Below are 16152 nucleotides of genomic sequence, written 5' to 3'. Positions count from 1 at the left end.
TAACCCACAGCCAGCCCCCCGGGACCCGCGTCGGGGGGAACCCCCGGACCCCCTTATATATATATTTTATATTTTTGCCCCTGCCGCACCCCCGCACCCGGGTTTTTTGGAAGTGCCGAATCCCCGCACCCGCACCCACACCCGCACCCGCACCCGCACCCGCACCCGCACCCGCACCCGCACCCGCACCCGCACCCGCACCCGCACCCGCACCCGCACCCGCACCCATGTGACATAGATCTCGACATATATGATCTAAAATAATATAAACATATATCTCGACAGATCTTAACCAAAACAGTATATGTAACTCGACAATTGACAAGTCTGAAACAGGAAAAATATACAAATCTGAAACACAAATTTTATTTTCAGGCTTAAAGAAATCGTTACACATAGACTATATGCACTAATCAGATGCATGATCAAGAAGGTTGACAGACCTGAATATATATATCAGTGTTGTTAAAAACGCGCCTCAAGGCGCAAAAAGCGCGCCTCGCCTCGAGGCGAGGCCCTTTTCGCCTTGAGGCGCACTTAAAAAGCGCAACACCGTTAAGGCGTACGCCTCATGCGCCTTGAGGCGTACGCCTTGAGGCGAGGCGTGCCTCAAAGTGAGGCGCGCATTAAAAATCGGATGGCCCGGACCCGAGTTCGACCTGGATCCGGGCCCGTATTCTCGAAAGATCGAAGCGCCTGTGTCTTTAAAAAAGACACAGGCGCTTCGGGGCGAGGGAAAGCCCTCGCCCCTTCTCTCTCCACTCTGTCCCCTCTCGTCCCCCGCCACTGCTGTCGCCGGCCACCACTCGCAGTCGGCCACCACCCATAGCCGATCATCGTTGTGCGACCACTCGCCGCCGCCGTGCGACCACAGCCACTGTCGTGCGACCACTCACCAGCGACTCACAGCCGTGCCAGCGACTCACAGCCACCATCGTGCTACCAATCGCCGCCGCCACTGCTGTCGCCGGCCACCACTCGCCGCCGGCGACCTTTGCATTTTCCGGTAACAATTTTCTGGGTTTATCACCTTGGGCAAGATGAAGCGGTTGCTCCGCTCCCTTGGCAACCCTCATCTCGAGTTTAAGGTGCCACTCGAGATCAGAGCACCACTATGTCTAGTGCTTCCAAAAGAAAGCTTTTTCCGATTACATCCAAAGGCTGATTTTTTCACTCATCCACATAACGATTGTGTCTTATGTTCTTCTCTTCATCGATGGAAATACATTGGCTCATTGTTGTCGCTGGGATTTTTTCTTTCTCGAGAAATTGTTTGATATTTTTGAAGACCAATTTTCACCATATTGCATGCTAGGCTGCTTGAATCTTTATGTGCAATTGCTTGAAATTTCTATTTATGTTTGTTACAATAGTTGACATGAATTTGCTGAATTTCTCTCCCCTCCTTAAACTCACTCATTTGATTCGTTGTGCGTTTAGGCTGTCCACATTTCTGGTACCAAGAGAAAAGGATCAACGGCCCAATTTATCTCTAGTATATTGATGGGACCTTTCTCTTTTACTGTTCTCTTGTTTGTAATGTTCAGTGGACTTCACCTTCCACAGTTCTTGCTTTTATGTTTGTGTGTTATTTCCTTTTGGTTTTTCCAACTGTAGCTATAGAAAAAGGCTCAAGTGGATGTTTATTGTTCTTTGCCATTTATGTTACTTTTACATGTTAATTTCATATTTTTTTCGTATTTATTTGAGATTTTTTTATTTCGTGTTGGTTGGCTCTTAATCAATAAAGCATTTCTTATTTATTTATAATTTTAGATCATTTTTATAGTTTTTTTAAGTTTAATTTTTTTTTTTGAGGCTTACGCTTTGCGCCTCGAGGCTTACGCCTCGCCTCAGATTTTGGTGGAGCGCCTCGCTACGCCTCAACGCTTTTCACAACACTGATATATATATATACATATATATATATATATATATTCAGCATGTATGGACATTAAAAAAAATCGATAACATGAATTCAGATGTATGAATATCAAAATCAACAGATTTGAAACTCCATATATATTTTTAGATGCATGTCATGAAAATCAAATTGGAACTTCATAAGTAGATGTAGGTTTAATGAAATCACTAAACTTAAATACATGTTCATCTTTGCATGGTCAGAAATCTAAACATATCCATATTCATATATGTATTCAATGACATGAACAATAAAAATCAATAAATCTGAATATATGCATTCATATGTATATTTGATATGCATAAGCAATGAAAATCGAAAATCGATATGCCTATTCGTAGATGTAAAAGTCATCAAATCTGAATATGTATATGCACATGTACTCAGATGCATGAACCATAAAATCGACATGTTTATTTTTAGGCTTTGATGCATAAGGGGAAATCAACCATCATAAAAAAAATTAAATATATATATATATATATATACATGAAATCAGATTTCCCCTTTCCCAAACAAATTCATGCTTAAATCGATTTATAGTATACGTATTCCTTCTTGTGAGAAATTAGAGAGAAACCCGTACCTTGAATCGAAGATCCAAAAAAGATAGAAAATCGATGGATGTTTAGAAAAAAATAATTTTCTTCTTCTTCTCCTTTTCTTTCTTTTCTTGTTTTCCTTTCACCTCATGATTTTTGCTTCCTTGCTTTTTCTCTCTCTCTACCTCTCTCTCTCTAGAATAAGAATTCTAGAGAGAGGGAGATACAACTCAGTTTTATATTATGTATTTTAGTGGTTTAAGTTAACTAGAAAAGGGGGGTGACATCACCTTTATTTTAAATATTTTCCCATGATTTTATCAATTTTGAATAAATAGATAATTTAGAAATTATATTTTTTTTTAATTTTAAAAATCATGAAAAAATACGAGATATTACAATTGGTCTTGTCACTACACTTAAAAAATGAGGAATTTGGATAATGAAGAAAAGTGGATAGTTAGTCAAAACTGGAAGCCCTCAATTACTTCTTTTCTGGAGCAGGTTCAGCCCTTCTCTGTCTCTAAAAAAGCGAAATGCACTTGGTGAACTTTAGCACACAGTAGGACAAATCTGAATAAGAGCACAAGATAAACTTCAAACGGATTTCATCCTAACAAATCTGAATAAGAGCACAAGATGGACTTCAAATGGAATTCATCCTAACAAATCTGAATAAGAGCACAAGATGGACTTCAAACTGAATTCATCCTTTCCCATCATTTCTCACCACTAGCATTCTCCCATACGGAGCCTTATCATGTGTAGAAGGCAATGCTTGACAAAGTGTAACAAGCAATAGAGTTTGAATCTTGGAGGGTTTCTTACAAACTAGAGACTCCTAACCGTATGATGCAGAGGTTGCCATGATATTTATTGTTTAGGAATTACCCTTAGCCATGTTTGTTTGTTCTCTTTTATGACAGAAAACATAAACTGTAAAACATGTGAGATCTCATCAGCTTCTGATTATCCAATGTGGTGTATGTTTTTTTTAAAAATCTTAGCCAGAATTTCTCTTGTTGGTAATGAGTTCTGGATATTTTATTTATGAAAGTATTATCAGTGCAGCGATTTTCCCTGTAAAGCTATGTTTCCAGTCCACTTCACAACATGTTGTATGTTGTCCACATTAGAGGAAATGACAATTTCTGGGAGTAAGAAATTTCATTAGTACTTACAATTTCCTGTTAGCTTGGAGAGGTGTATTTGTTTATTACAATATGATATTTGATATTCATAATTTTGGGGACCTTTCCTCTTCAGTTTTGGCATTTGATCCAGTTTCCTTGCTCTACTGGCCTTCCTTCTGTTAATTGTAGATTTGATGCTAGTGTTCGAAGCTTATGTTTTTCCTGATGGCAGCTCTCTGGAGTCTGAGCATATATTGAATAATGTTTTACAAAATTTAACAGGATCACCAGCCTCATATGTGCTGATCAATGGAACCTTACAGGAACTCCACTGGTTTAAGCAGCCCTTTGGTTCATGGTTCATTGGAGATTATGTTTGTGAAGGTACACTATGCAATTGAATGATTCACATGAAGTTGTATTGGTTTTATGCATTAGTGAAACGAAGTTAGTCACTCCTATGGGCTGTATGAACTTATAGTTAAAATTTCTGCAAAGATTTTCACTACTGTTGTGGGAGTTCAGTCAGTCATCTTCTGGTGCTTTGTCTCAACTCCTTTTTTCTGTGCTAATTTTTGCAGAAGGCTTCCTTGAAAAGAGATACAACAATAGTTTTTTTTTTGGGGGGTGTGGGGAATCTATTCAGAAGGAAGTGTTATTAGCTCTTTTTCTTTTGGTGGAACTCTTTTTCCATGGATATGTTACTTTCCCTCCTTAAATATTAAGTAGTGGCTCAATAAAATAATTAAATATCAGACTGGATTGCTCACGTATCAATACTTCATTAAGTAATGACTCATGAAATACTCATCCAAACGATATCAGACTTGATTGCTCAGATTTCTTAATAGAAAGGACCAAAACAATACCCAACACTTCAAAAACTAAAAGTCATATTATGCAGATTTTCGGTGCTATCCAGATATGAACTTCAAAATTCAGGAATTCTTGGAATTTTTTTAGAAAATCCAACCTCACCCCAATTGTGTGAGACTTGATTCATTAGTCTTCTAAACTCCTGAACTCTCAAAAGCCTAGGTCAGACACAACCTCAATCCAGTTGTCCCCCCTTAATGATGATGTCAGCACTATCAAGGATGCCTCCCATTAACACTGTGCAGAACGATGAATTGCATGCATCCTCCTCCCTCAAACTTCAATCAATCCTCCTCTTGCTGCAAATATGGCTTTGACACCATATTGGAGAAAAAAAGAAGTGAGAAAAAGTAGTTTCATTGCATTCTTTCGGGCTAGTGCATTTCGATATAAGAGGGGCTCTTTTTCTTACTACATTTTATGACTAAAATACCCCTACAACATAAATACATACAAGCAAAACATCTAAAAACTGGATAGGAATGACTACAATGACTTTCACTCTCATTAAGTACTACTAACACAATACTAGACTTATAAGAGACTCTTAACAATAGACACGGGCATGTTATACATTCTATACATAATTACATATAGTAAATATGACGTATAATATTACATATTATGTGTATTATATATAAAAGGATGCATATACATATGTTAATAATATTACATAATAAACATTATAAAAAATTAGTTTTTATACATATATCTATAGTGTAATACATATTATATATGCTATATAGTATTATATAACAAACACATTATATGCATGTTTTATATAAAACATAAAGTTATCATGACGTGGCCGAGTCATTGAGCCGACCTGGCTTAGTACCCATGCTGGTTCGAGTAACAAGTTATTGGTTTTTAAAACTGTGCACTATACTTGTGCTTCATCACCTTTAAGATTTTGTTATGCTATGGAATCAACAATTTGTGTAACTAGCCTAAATGCTTTTCACAATATGTAGCACCGTGAACGAGGTTTAGAATCTGCCTCCATCAAAGGCTTTGGTCTTTTCTTTTCCAGTTATAACAATGCCCAGTTGGCTCTTGGTCATCCATGGGTCCTGAATTCCTGAGTAAAGAACTGTTTTTCATGCTAAAATCAGCAAACTTACCTAAGTGGTTAATATCTTTTCTTTCAGACTGATGAAGTTTAATTTGGCACTATGTCAAAGTCTTACTGGAAAAAGAAAGTTAGACCATCAGAATTTTGGGAATATCAAATTAAATCCCATCGTTGTCATGTTGCCTGTATACTACAAAAGCGCTTGGTCAACATTACCATAGTAATGGAAGTCTGTATCACTAATCATATTTATCATTTTCTTTTCCCTTGATATACAGATGGAGGCTTGTATGCGGCAACTCCAGTTGATCCTGTTTTTATTTTCTTGCCTATTTTTGAGGAAGCTCGAATGAAGGTCAGTTAATCATGGTTCTATTTACATTTTCTTATATCAGATAGAGCAACAGTATATTTTGTATCTTTCCTGTTTTACCAGTCATAGTTGGGAGATTATTTGAAAAATTGTGTAGCTCTGGATAATATTCTTTGTTGTAGCCATGAATTTCTCTTTAGTCTGGAAATCCATGTTGGCATTGAGTGTTCCTTTGGATGATATAGGTATTGTAAGCGAAAAGTGAATCATGAAAAGAAAAGAAGACAGGAATTAGAATAAAATAAACTTTTCTGTAAATGCTGCAAGAAGTAAAGAAAGCCTTGTGAGTGTTCAAGATCTAGATGGAGAGCATCTCATCCCAAGCTCTGCCTAAACGACTTAAAATAACATGATACCGTAACGACCCCAACTGATCCTCGAAAAATAGTAGATTTATTTATTTTTTAAACAATTGCGGAAAACCTTCCAAGGACCTGGGTCACTTCACATATTTAATATAACCAAACCACAAACTGTAATGACCCGAAATCTAACCCAAATTTTGAAGATTTTTTTTATAACAGTGGAAATATTTAATTTAAACTAGGTTAAGCATCTCGGGCACGTCACAGGGATAATCAAAGTAAATACCATCTATTTCATTTCTAATAGCAATTAATAATAAGCAAAGTGTTTTGAACATTTTAACAACATAATTGAAACCACTAGACTAATTCTAAAGATCCTGGGAACATCAACAACTCATGTATCACGACCCGAACATCACCCCGCAACCACCCTGATTCCTTTATTCTTCTTTTGAAAAATGGTAAAATAATTTGAATCAGACTACAACCAGTCTGAGTAGGAGAAGACTATGATTATGCAGATGTACTTTGTAACAAGCATGTGCAAGTTAATTTAATATTCAAAGAAAAGGATAGCTGAGACAAAGCATGACATATTTTAACAAGTAACAAGAAACCAATCAATTGCATATCATATTTTTTATTCATGAACTAACATAAAATAAATAATACATTCATAAACTTTCATATAATTGAAAAACATAAAGGGTTTAATTTAAGTTTCTTTTGAATTATCTCGCGGGTACTTGCAGGCCAAGACAACCATAACAAAAGAGAACATTCGGGGGTTTATTATGTTTGGTATTTTATTAACCCGAATGTCTAACTGAAACTGAAATCGTAAGAGAGCGGTTAAATAACCGACATAACCTCTCAAAGGCCAAACAACATGATGCATCCCTAACTTTTGCAGAAGAACTTGAAGCTATCACCTAGGACAATTTGGTAGTCCAGGTCCCTTAACTCCGAGGATTGGAGACCAACGAACTATTGCCACTCGAAGCTAAACAACACATGTCCCCGGAGTTGTGTACCACCTACCTTCTCCAAGGTAAGCCCAAGTCTGAGTGAGTTGCTTATCTTAATAATTTTGTTGCCTGACTTTTCAGGTTTTTCCTTGATCTGAACCCAGTACCCCAAAGACACTGTGATTTACAAAAATTATAAATCATACTACAGTAGTAGTATATTCCCAATCATTCATACCTTAAATAGGTATGTTACCAATTTTATTCATTTAGTTGTGTAGTTCCACCCAGAGTGCTCCGGTACCATTAAACCGAATAAGCACAAATGCCTTGGTACCTTTAAACAGTTAGGCTAAAATTACCATATTTCAATTTATTTGTGTATTCATTTAAAACTCGAGGGCCACTAAGGAACCCTCAATATTCTGACTTGGCAACTCAGATGCTAGCCTCAAACTGACCCATAGGCTCGGTCATAAGTTTTCCCTTTTTTTTTCACTTCGCACTGACATAGATACCGATGACTTCTAAAAGAATCTATTCGGCGAAACAGTCTATGTTGTCGCATAAATCTACTTGTGTTCATACATCGTTAATCAATTCAACGAATTTACTAACTAAACATTTTGATCATATTACGTGCTGTCAAGAACAGGAAAATAATATTCCACAGGGAAAAACCAGTAAATAGCAGTTTATCCTTGATGTTAATTGAAAGGGCTGAACCAAACGAGATTTTAAAAAAGTCATACTAAAACCGAAATTCATCAAACATAAATCATCATTTAATGTCAATTGACAATACGGTTTAAATGAACATTTTCAGAATTTAGCAACATGGAAAATCGACATTGCATGGAGCCATATTTTCACACGCCTATACTTAAGTCAAAATACCTTCTAGGTTTTGAACCCGTATGAGCAGGAAATTTTGCAAAGGACATCTCTTCTAACAGTTATATTTTCAAAAGATAATCCAGAGTTACCGGAAGCGCCTAGGTAAAAGGGGAAGCGCGAAACGTCGCGCTTTCGAAACGCGTGGGGAAGCGTCCCCCTTTTATGGGAAGCGTGCTTCCCTTTTATGGGAAGCACATTTTCTTTTTATGGGAAACACGCTTCCCCCACACTTTCTCATTTTTTTTCATTTTTTCCGCTTCCCCCTCGCTTCCGGTTCGCTTTCGAGACGGTTCGTAATTTTCTTCTAAGTGGTCCCCCGCTTCCCCGCTTCCTAAATTTTTGAAAGTGCCTCGCTTCCCGCTTCCCGCTCCCGCTTCCTTGACTAGTAACTTTGAGATAATCCCTAATTGAGTTATGTGTTCAGTTTTGATAAAGCCGGACCAACATCTTTCTGCCATTTACAATAAGAATGCTACTTAATATTATCAAAGAAAAAGAAAACACCCCAAGCATACACTTAATCATTAAGCCACGTAAATGATCATAGCCCGGCAACAGAATGGCTTTTGACCTGTACTTAACAAAACAAAAATTCTAAAATGTATTCCAATGCCAGCTCTAAAGATCAAAAGTATGTATATAATGCAAATTATTTATCTACATAAGCAAGTATATCAACAAGTCTTATGGCACAACGCCAGATTATTTCCAAAAACTCAGTACTCCCGAATGAGAAATGTTGGACAGTTCAAGGTCACATGTATCGACATTAAACTAAAAGAATGAGATGTCAAATGAACCATGCATCCATCAACTTTTAGTCATAGAACCAAAAGATAACAGAACGCAAGCATCTATTTATGTAGTTCAGTTAGTATATCATAGTATGAACCAGAGTTACCGGAAGCGCCTAGCCTAGTGGGGAAGCCCGCTTTTCCCATTTTTTTCATTTTTTTGTATTTTTATTTTTTTTCGCTTCCCTCTTCCTAGGTTGCTTCCGAGACGATTCTTGATTCGCTTTTAAGTCGTCCCATGCTTCCCGTTTCCTGAAATTTTCAAAGTGCCACGCTTCCCGCTTCCGCTTTTCGTATCGCTTCCCGCTCCCGCTTCCTCGACTGACAACCATGGTATGAACACTATGAATATGAAATCTTTTTTTTTTTCAAAACCAGTGATTTCAGCAATCGTAGAATACCATTGCGGTTGAAGGAAAAGTTTTATATGAGGACTATTAGGCCCGCTTTACTATATGGTACAGAATGTTGGGCTGCCAAGAGCCATCATATTAAAAAATGAGTGTAGCTGAGATGCGTATGCTTAGATGGATGTGTGGAAATACAATAAAAGATAAGATTCGGAACGGGTAGATACGTAAGAATGTAGGCGTTGCACCCATTGAAAATAAGATGAGATAGAATCGTTTACGGTGGTTTGGACATATTCGGCGAAGGCCTAGTGATGCTCCAGTTAGAAGGATGGAGAAATGAGAAAATATATTAGTTAAAAGAGGTCGGGGTAGGCCTAGGAAGACTTGGATGGAGATGATAGGAAAGGATATGAATGCTTTGAACCTCACTGAGGACATGGCATTGGATAAAAATGATTGGAGGAGAAGGATTCATGTGGAAGACACAGAATGATTTTCTTTGTTGGTTCATATAGCCGACCCCAATTGTTTTGGGATGAAGGTGTAGTTGTTGTTGTTGTTGTTGTTGTAGTGATTTCAGCCAAATTCGGCGATCGAAAGTGCATATCTTACATGTGATTACTCTAATCTAGGCCTGTGAATCAAACGTCTCTTTATCACATATCTTACCAAACACTTAAGAACTCATAATACATATATGGTCCACGATATGCGTATCAGTCATTGAATTTAATGCAGAATATCAAAAGACAATACATCTAACTCTACCACAAAGTTTCCAGTTAGCATATTTCAGGAAATACAAGATGCACCGCAGATTTTATTCATGGAAACGAGATACAAAACAAAATATGTTCTGCCGAATTTACGCAGTTCAAAATGTTATATACAGGCAAGCCAGAAATTTGATATTCAGGATACTACAACATGCGTCAAAAGCAAAAACATGTAGCACATGGTTTACAAAGTCTGCTTTCACGTTAATCGGTCATACCAGAAAAATCAGATCTGGTACTGACATATTAACACCTGAATAAATCCCTTATTTTTATCTCTATCAAAATCCCATTCTCCTTTTTTTTTATTTGGGTTTAAGGGCAGATGCAGGGATTATGAAACAGATAGAGTTTCACGCCAATGGGTCGTGAAACAGCAGACTGCATGCTTGACACAAGGTACCCTGCACAACCGTAAGAAAACACTACCTTTTTGAAGCCTTTCCCTCCCTTCACCGTGCTCTCGTGCAGCCGTATTTGCGCGAGCCCTAATCCCTTCCTTGAACCGTGAACGAGAGAGATACAAGGTAATGAGAGGGAGAAGGCGATGTAGATTTAAGATGTGCGTGAGAGGGAGGGTTGGGGGAGAACGTGGGGAAAGAGGAGAAAGATCGTGGGAGAGAGGTGGATTGGTTACCCCTCTTCCACCTTCCACCTGCGTGAATATGTTTTCACACCACCCCCCTCCCCTTTTCTAAAAAGGTAAACCCCTTTTAGGGTTTGCGTGAGTTTTATTTATTTATTTTTTGTTTAACTTATAACGTGTGTTTCATTTCTTACCTTTAACACATATTTCTTTTTTTTTCTTTTTAACGTGCATCACCCCTTTTAACACACGTCATTTTTAACATGATTTTTTTTTGTTATATGGATTTGGTCTTCCACCTTGTGACCCGCGACCCATTACGGTTTAGGTCCAAACCTTGGGGTTATCCGAATCCATTCGAGGATCCAAATCATGCCCTAATGGGTGCTATTGTGATATGGATCCACGATCCAATATGATCATAGATCCACATTAGCAATCTGGTTCCGCCACAGATCCAAAGCTTTATCATCATATTTCAAGGATTTAAAATTTTTGGTTTGGATTCAAATAAATTACCTTAGATCCAAAAAAAAAATTTAATTGGACCCTTATGTTTCTAATATACGATCTTCCTTACAATATCTAAATCCTCGATGTCCAAGATCCAAAAGAAGTAATGCGGATCCAAACACGACACCGAGGATTCAATATTAAGGATTCGAACTAAAAATTAAAATCTACTATTAGATATTCATCGGGATCCAATATCGATATTCGAGATCCAATATCGATATTCGAGATCCAAATAAGAATAAAATAAAACAGTGAGAATATCCTCGTACCAGCTTATGAATATGAAATTCAAGTTTATTTAGTCGATAAAATTCACAAGTGTTACACAAACCGTTCCATGCATTGAATCAATTAGAAGTAATAAAGTGAACTTCATCAATTAATCAATAAGTCAAAAAGTCAAAATATAAAATCGACTCTATAAAAAATCTTGCACTCTGGTCCGAACTCAAGCACCAAGTCACAAATCTCGCGTCCTCCAACCAGCCAGTCCTACGCATCACTGAGCATTTATGCTTGTAAAACAGTTTTAGAAAACGGGTAAGAACCGAAGTCCTCGTACCAATTCCTCTAAAAATTCATCAGTAAAGAAAATTGCATAAATTAACTCATGCATAAATTTAAGAGAAAATCACAACCAATAACTTACCACAATTAACTTACCATTCAAACAATCAACAAACATCACGCCAAATCAAATATGCAGAAATGCCTGAAACTAATGCTGAACAATAAAATATGAATGATTTAATGCACATGCATAAATAACTTATTAAGTTATTTATCAGAGTTGCTTTTGCATGCATGTCCCTATTAAATGAACACAAATTTAATTTTCACTTTTCTTTAAACCCGCCGATACTCAAAATGGTCACAATTCTCGAGGTTCAAGTTAGTTCTCAGTTATAGCTTAACATACAATTTGTATTTAATTACTGGGTTTCACACTTATTCCTCGACTGATATCAGGAATCAACTTCATTAATCGAAACATTAGAAATCAACATCTAATGTTGAGACATTAAGGAAATTAACATCCATTGACACTACTTTCTTGGTATACTAATAATTACAGCCGAGTTAACAATACTATCCCTAGGCAAGGTGGTTGAAAGCTTTCTAAAACCGTGGTCGAGAAGTGAACCTTACATCGAGTTCTGGGGAGATAGTTGCACACAGAGTTTTAGTATCTTTACCGTTTCCCATGACCGCCATCCAAGATTTTCATACTATAGAAAAAATATAAATGAAGAGCATAATTATACTATTTTGGTCTCTTTTACCATTTAAATAAATTTCAAGTTCTTTACACAAGAACCGTTTTGCAAATCAACATGCAATAACAATTTCGGGCCCTGACCCTCACAATTTAATTTGGAAAAACCAATAATTTTTAGAAATCATTTTCCAATGCATAAACAATTCAATAGCACTGGACCAACACATGTTCCTGGCTTACATGGGCCCACAGTGGTTCACACGGAACCACTATCATATTCTCAAAAAGTGATTTATGCAAATTGCATAATTTCAGTGAACATAAAGCACACACAATTTCATAATTTATGTTTATAATGCACATTCATAACACAAAAATAATGCACATTCAGCCCAGCGCAATGTTGTGAAAAGCGTCGAGGCGTAGCGAGGCGTTCCACCAAAACCTGAGGCGAGGCGTAAACCTCGAGGCGTAAGCCTCAAAGTTTTTTTTTTTAAAACTAAAGAAACTATAAAAAGTATCTAAAATTATAAATAAATAAAAAATTCTTTATTGATGAAGCAATAACCAATAAGAAATAAAAAATCTTAAATAAATACTAAAAAAATATGAGATTAACATGTAAAAATAACATTAATGCAACAACTTGATCTATGTAAGTATCTAAGAAATAAAACATGAGCATCCATTAAATAAAAAATTAACATTAACAACGAAATGCATATTAGCATTAACAATATCATGTCAGAATTAGAAAATGCATTTTAGTATTAACAACCAAATGTTAATATATATATATATATATATATATATATATATATAGGGTTGTGACTGCATTTAATTGCATGACTTGATTTTGCCACTAAAATGGTTTAACATCACATTCTAGAAGATATTATTGCGCCTATGAAATTAAATACATTGAACAAGTTGACACGGTGATATTATTTTTCGGTGAAACGAAGCAACTAATCTCAATGACTTCATTAATGTGGTTGCTTTGAGTGTCTATTAGACTGCAAATTGGTGAACCTGCTACTAAGGGTGTCAATGGATTGGGTATGACCCGATCCTGACACATATTGGATCTTATAGGGCCAGGGTTTGGTTGCAAAGAAGGGATTCTGATTAATTATTCAGGTTGGACCCATGAGGTCTGATTATTAAATGGGTTGGGTATGGTTTATAAAATTTTATACCAAACCAGGTTTGACCAGAGTTTCGGTTAAGATTCTCAATTTTTCAATGTAAAATAATTAAAAATATTATTTTTCCAGGTATGGACTGGGTCTAGTCAATGTAATTTTTATCGGATCTGGGTATAGTTTTTCTTATAAAAATCTAGTTAAACCCGAATCTTGATCTGATACCTACATTACGTAGTCGGATTCAGGTTTGGACCCACTCATTTTAACATAGGTCTAACTGATGAGTTGTGGAGCCTGATTCAGAGTTTTTGCCCTTGCAGTAAGGGGGGTTCGGGGGCTTCCCCCCGGCGCGGGTCCCACTGCGTGTTCAGCGGGCAGGGGTCTAGGGGGGCAGCACCCCCTAAAAGAATTTTTTTCTTGGGCTTATGTTTGAGACCCGGTGTCTCATGGATCAGACTCGATTCTATTTAGGTTTAGGGTTGTTGCCCTTGCCTTGCATAAATTCTTTCTTTTCTTTCTCTCTTGTATCTGTCGAGAAAGAGCAATAAAGTTTTTCCCTCTATGCGACTGTGGTCTTTTACTCCCTCTCGGATTTGAGGGAAGGTTTTTCCACGTAAATCTGTGTTCTTGCTGTGTTTTGTTTCCTTCGGTTGTTTCTTGCTCGCAGTTTTCGTAACACCAACCCATTGACACCCCTACCTAGCACTGCCTGTGCATTTATTGTTGAGACATGTCAGAGCCTGACACTCCCATTGTCAGCTGGAAGTGTCGCAGTTTCAGTTATAAACCAAACACATCTTTATCATGTTGAATGTGTGGTATTGATTTACATTCTATATCAATCCTTTGTTGAGGTGGAAGGTTTTGGTCAAGTTCCTTTAAAATTATACTTGAAGTGTGGATCTAAACAGGCGACAATCGTGTATCTCAGATTTCATTGGTAAAATCCAATCGAGATATAGTCGGTTTCATAGTTGGTTGTTGGTGTGCGTGTGTGATTGTACCTGTTCGTTTTTAACCCATTACTTTTCCTTATGGCTCAGGTGGTTAAATCAGATGCAAATTACTCCAATGATTATGTAACTCTTAGCCGGGCTGAATATAACAAGCTTCTTGCTTTATGCTCATCCTCTTCGAAGTCTTCTGTTGCGAAGGTTGCGAGCTTGGCAGGTGATGGCCTATTTGGCCAAGGTGGTAGGTGGATCATTGATTCTGGAGCATTCAGACACTTGTGTGGAAATTCGAGTAACTTTTTAAGTTTAAATCCTGTGACTGATAAAAAAGGGGTAGTTCTTACTGATGAGAGCTCTTCCCCAATTGTAGGGCAGGGAAACATATCTATTTCCCCTACCCTTCAATTGTCACATGTTCTTCATGCTCCTTCGTTTCTACAGAATTTATTATCCGTCAGTCGAAGACAAAAGAGTTGAATTGTAGGATGATTTTTGATCCTATGGGGTGCACAGTTCAGGACTTTCTGATGGGGAAAAGGATTGGTAGCGGCTATGAGGAAGGTGGTCTGTATTATCTACATCAACCAGAGGTTTCGGCCTATTCTGCTGTTTCATCATCCTCAGGTCCTCTATTGTGGCATCATCGTCTGGGTCACCTTCCAGTGACAAAACTTCGTCGTGTCATTCCTCATATACCTCCTTCAGTTTCCTTTCAGTGTGAAACATGTCAATTGGGAAAACATTGTCGAAGTTCTTTTCCCTCCAGTCAGAGTCCGTCAAGTCAAGGATTATTTGGTCTTCTTTATGTCGATGTGTGGGGTCCGAGTAGGATTCCGAGTAGAACTTAGTGTCGTTATTATCTAGCTATTGTTGATGACTTCTCAAGGTTATCGTGGGTGTTCCTGGTAAAAGATCGGTCTCAAGGTCCTGCCATTCTTAAATCTTTAATTGCTGAGATAAAAACTCAATTTGACGTGTGTGTTAAAATTGTTCGCACTGATAATGCTCTTGAGTTCAAATCCAAAGACTTGCTTCAATTCTATTCTGCTAATGGGATTCAACCTCAATTTACATGTCCTCATACCTCCCAGCAAAATGGTGTGGTTGAGAGGAAACATAGACAAATCCTCAATGTTGCTCGGTGCCTAATGATTCAATCCAATATGCCTGCTTCATACTAGGGCGATGCAGTTTTGACTTCCGGCTTTCTTATAAATCGCATGCCTTCAAGTTCTGTAGAAGACCAGATCCCAATTCAAATTCTTCTTTCAGAGGCTTCTCTCTTTCCTATCCCCCCCTAAAGTTTTTGGATGTGTGTTTTGTGCATAAGGGTCCTGATCGAGATAAACTTGCTGCACAATCTATTAAATGTGTTTTCCTTGGGTATCCTAAAAACCAAAAAGGATATCGTTGCTATGACCCTATATCTCATAAAGAGTATGTCAGTGTGGACGTTACCTTCTTTGAGTCTATTCATACTTTTCGAGTACTACTCCAAGATTACAGGAGAGCCTTGGCGATTCCCTTCCTCTGCCAATTCCTCCCTTTCCGTTAGAGTCGCTTCCTTCTCAGCCCTTGGCTCCATCGTATGGGATGTCTCGCTATCGAAACCCTCCCATAGTATACTCTCACAGGGTACCACCTACCTCCATGCCTCTATTATCTCCTTCTCACGAGGTAAGTATTTCTGAGCATACTGCAGTTTCTGCTC

The 16152-nt window shown here is 37.6% G+C and overlaps 1 protein-coding gene across 1 annotated transcript in view; it reads left to right on the top strand.

Annotated features, from left to right (window-relative positions):
* LOC149840816 (ribonuclease H2 subunit B) overlaps window positions 1-16152 on the top strand; it is a 125914-nt gene that overhangs the window by 28288 nt on the left and 81474 nt on the right. Inside the window, exons 3-4 of the mRNA XM_090003364.1 lie at window positions 3882-3983; window positions 5829-5905. Of these exons, the coding sequence (XP_089859490.1) occupies window positions 3882-3983; window positions 5829-5905 (179 nt within the window). The remainder of the gene's footprint in view (window positions 1-3881; window positions 3984-5828; window positions 5906-16152) is intronic.

Source organism: Nuphar pumila, chromosome 4, assembly GCF_984573655.1.
Source record: "Nuphar pumila chromosome 4, dmNupPumi1.hap1.1, whole genome shotgun sequence".
NCBI classification, from domain to species: domain Eukaryota; kingdom Viridiplantae; phylum Streptophyta; class Magnoliopsida; order Nymphaeales; family Nymphaeaceae; genus Nuphar; species Nuphar pumila.
This window is presented reverse-complemented; position numbering and strand designations above follow the sequence as displayed.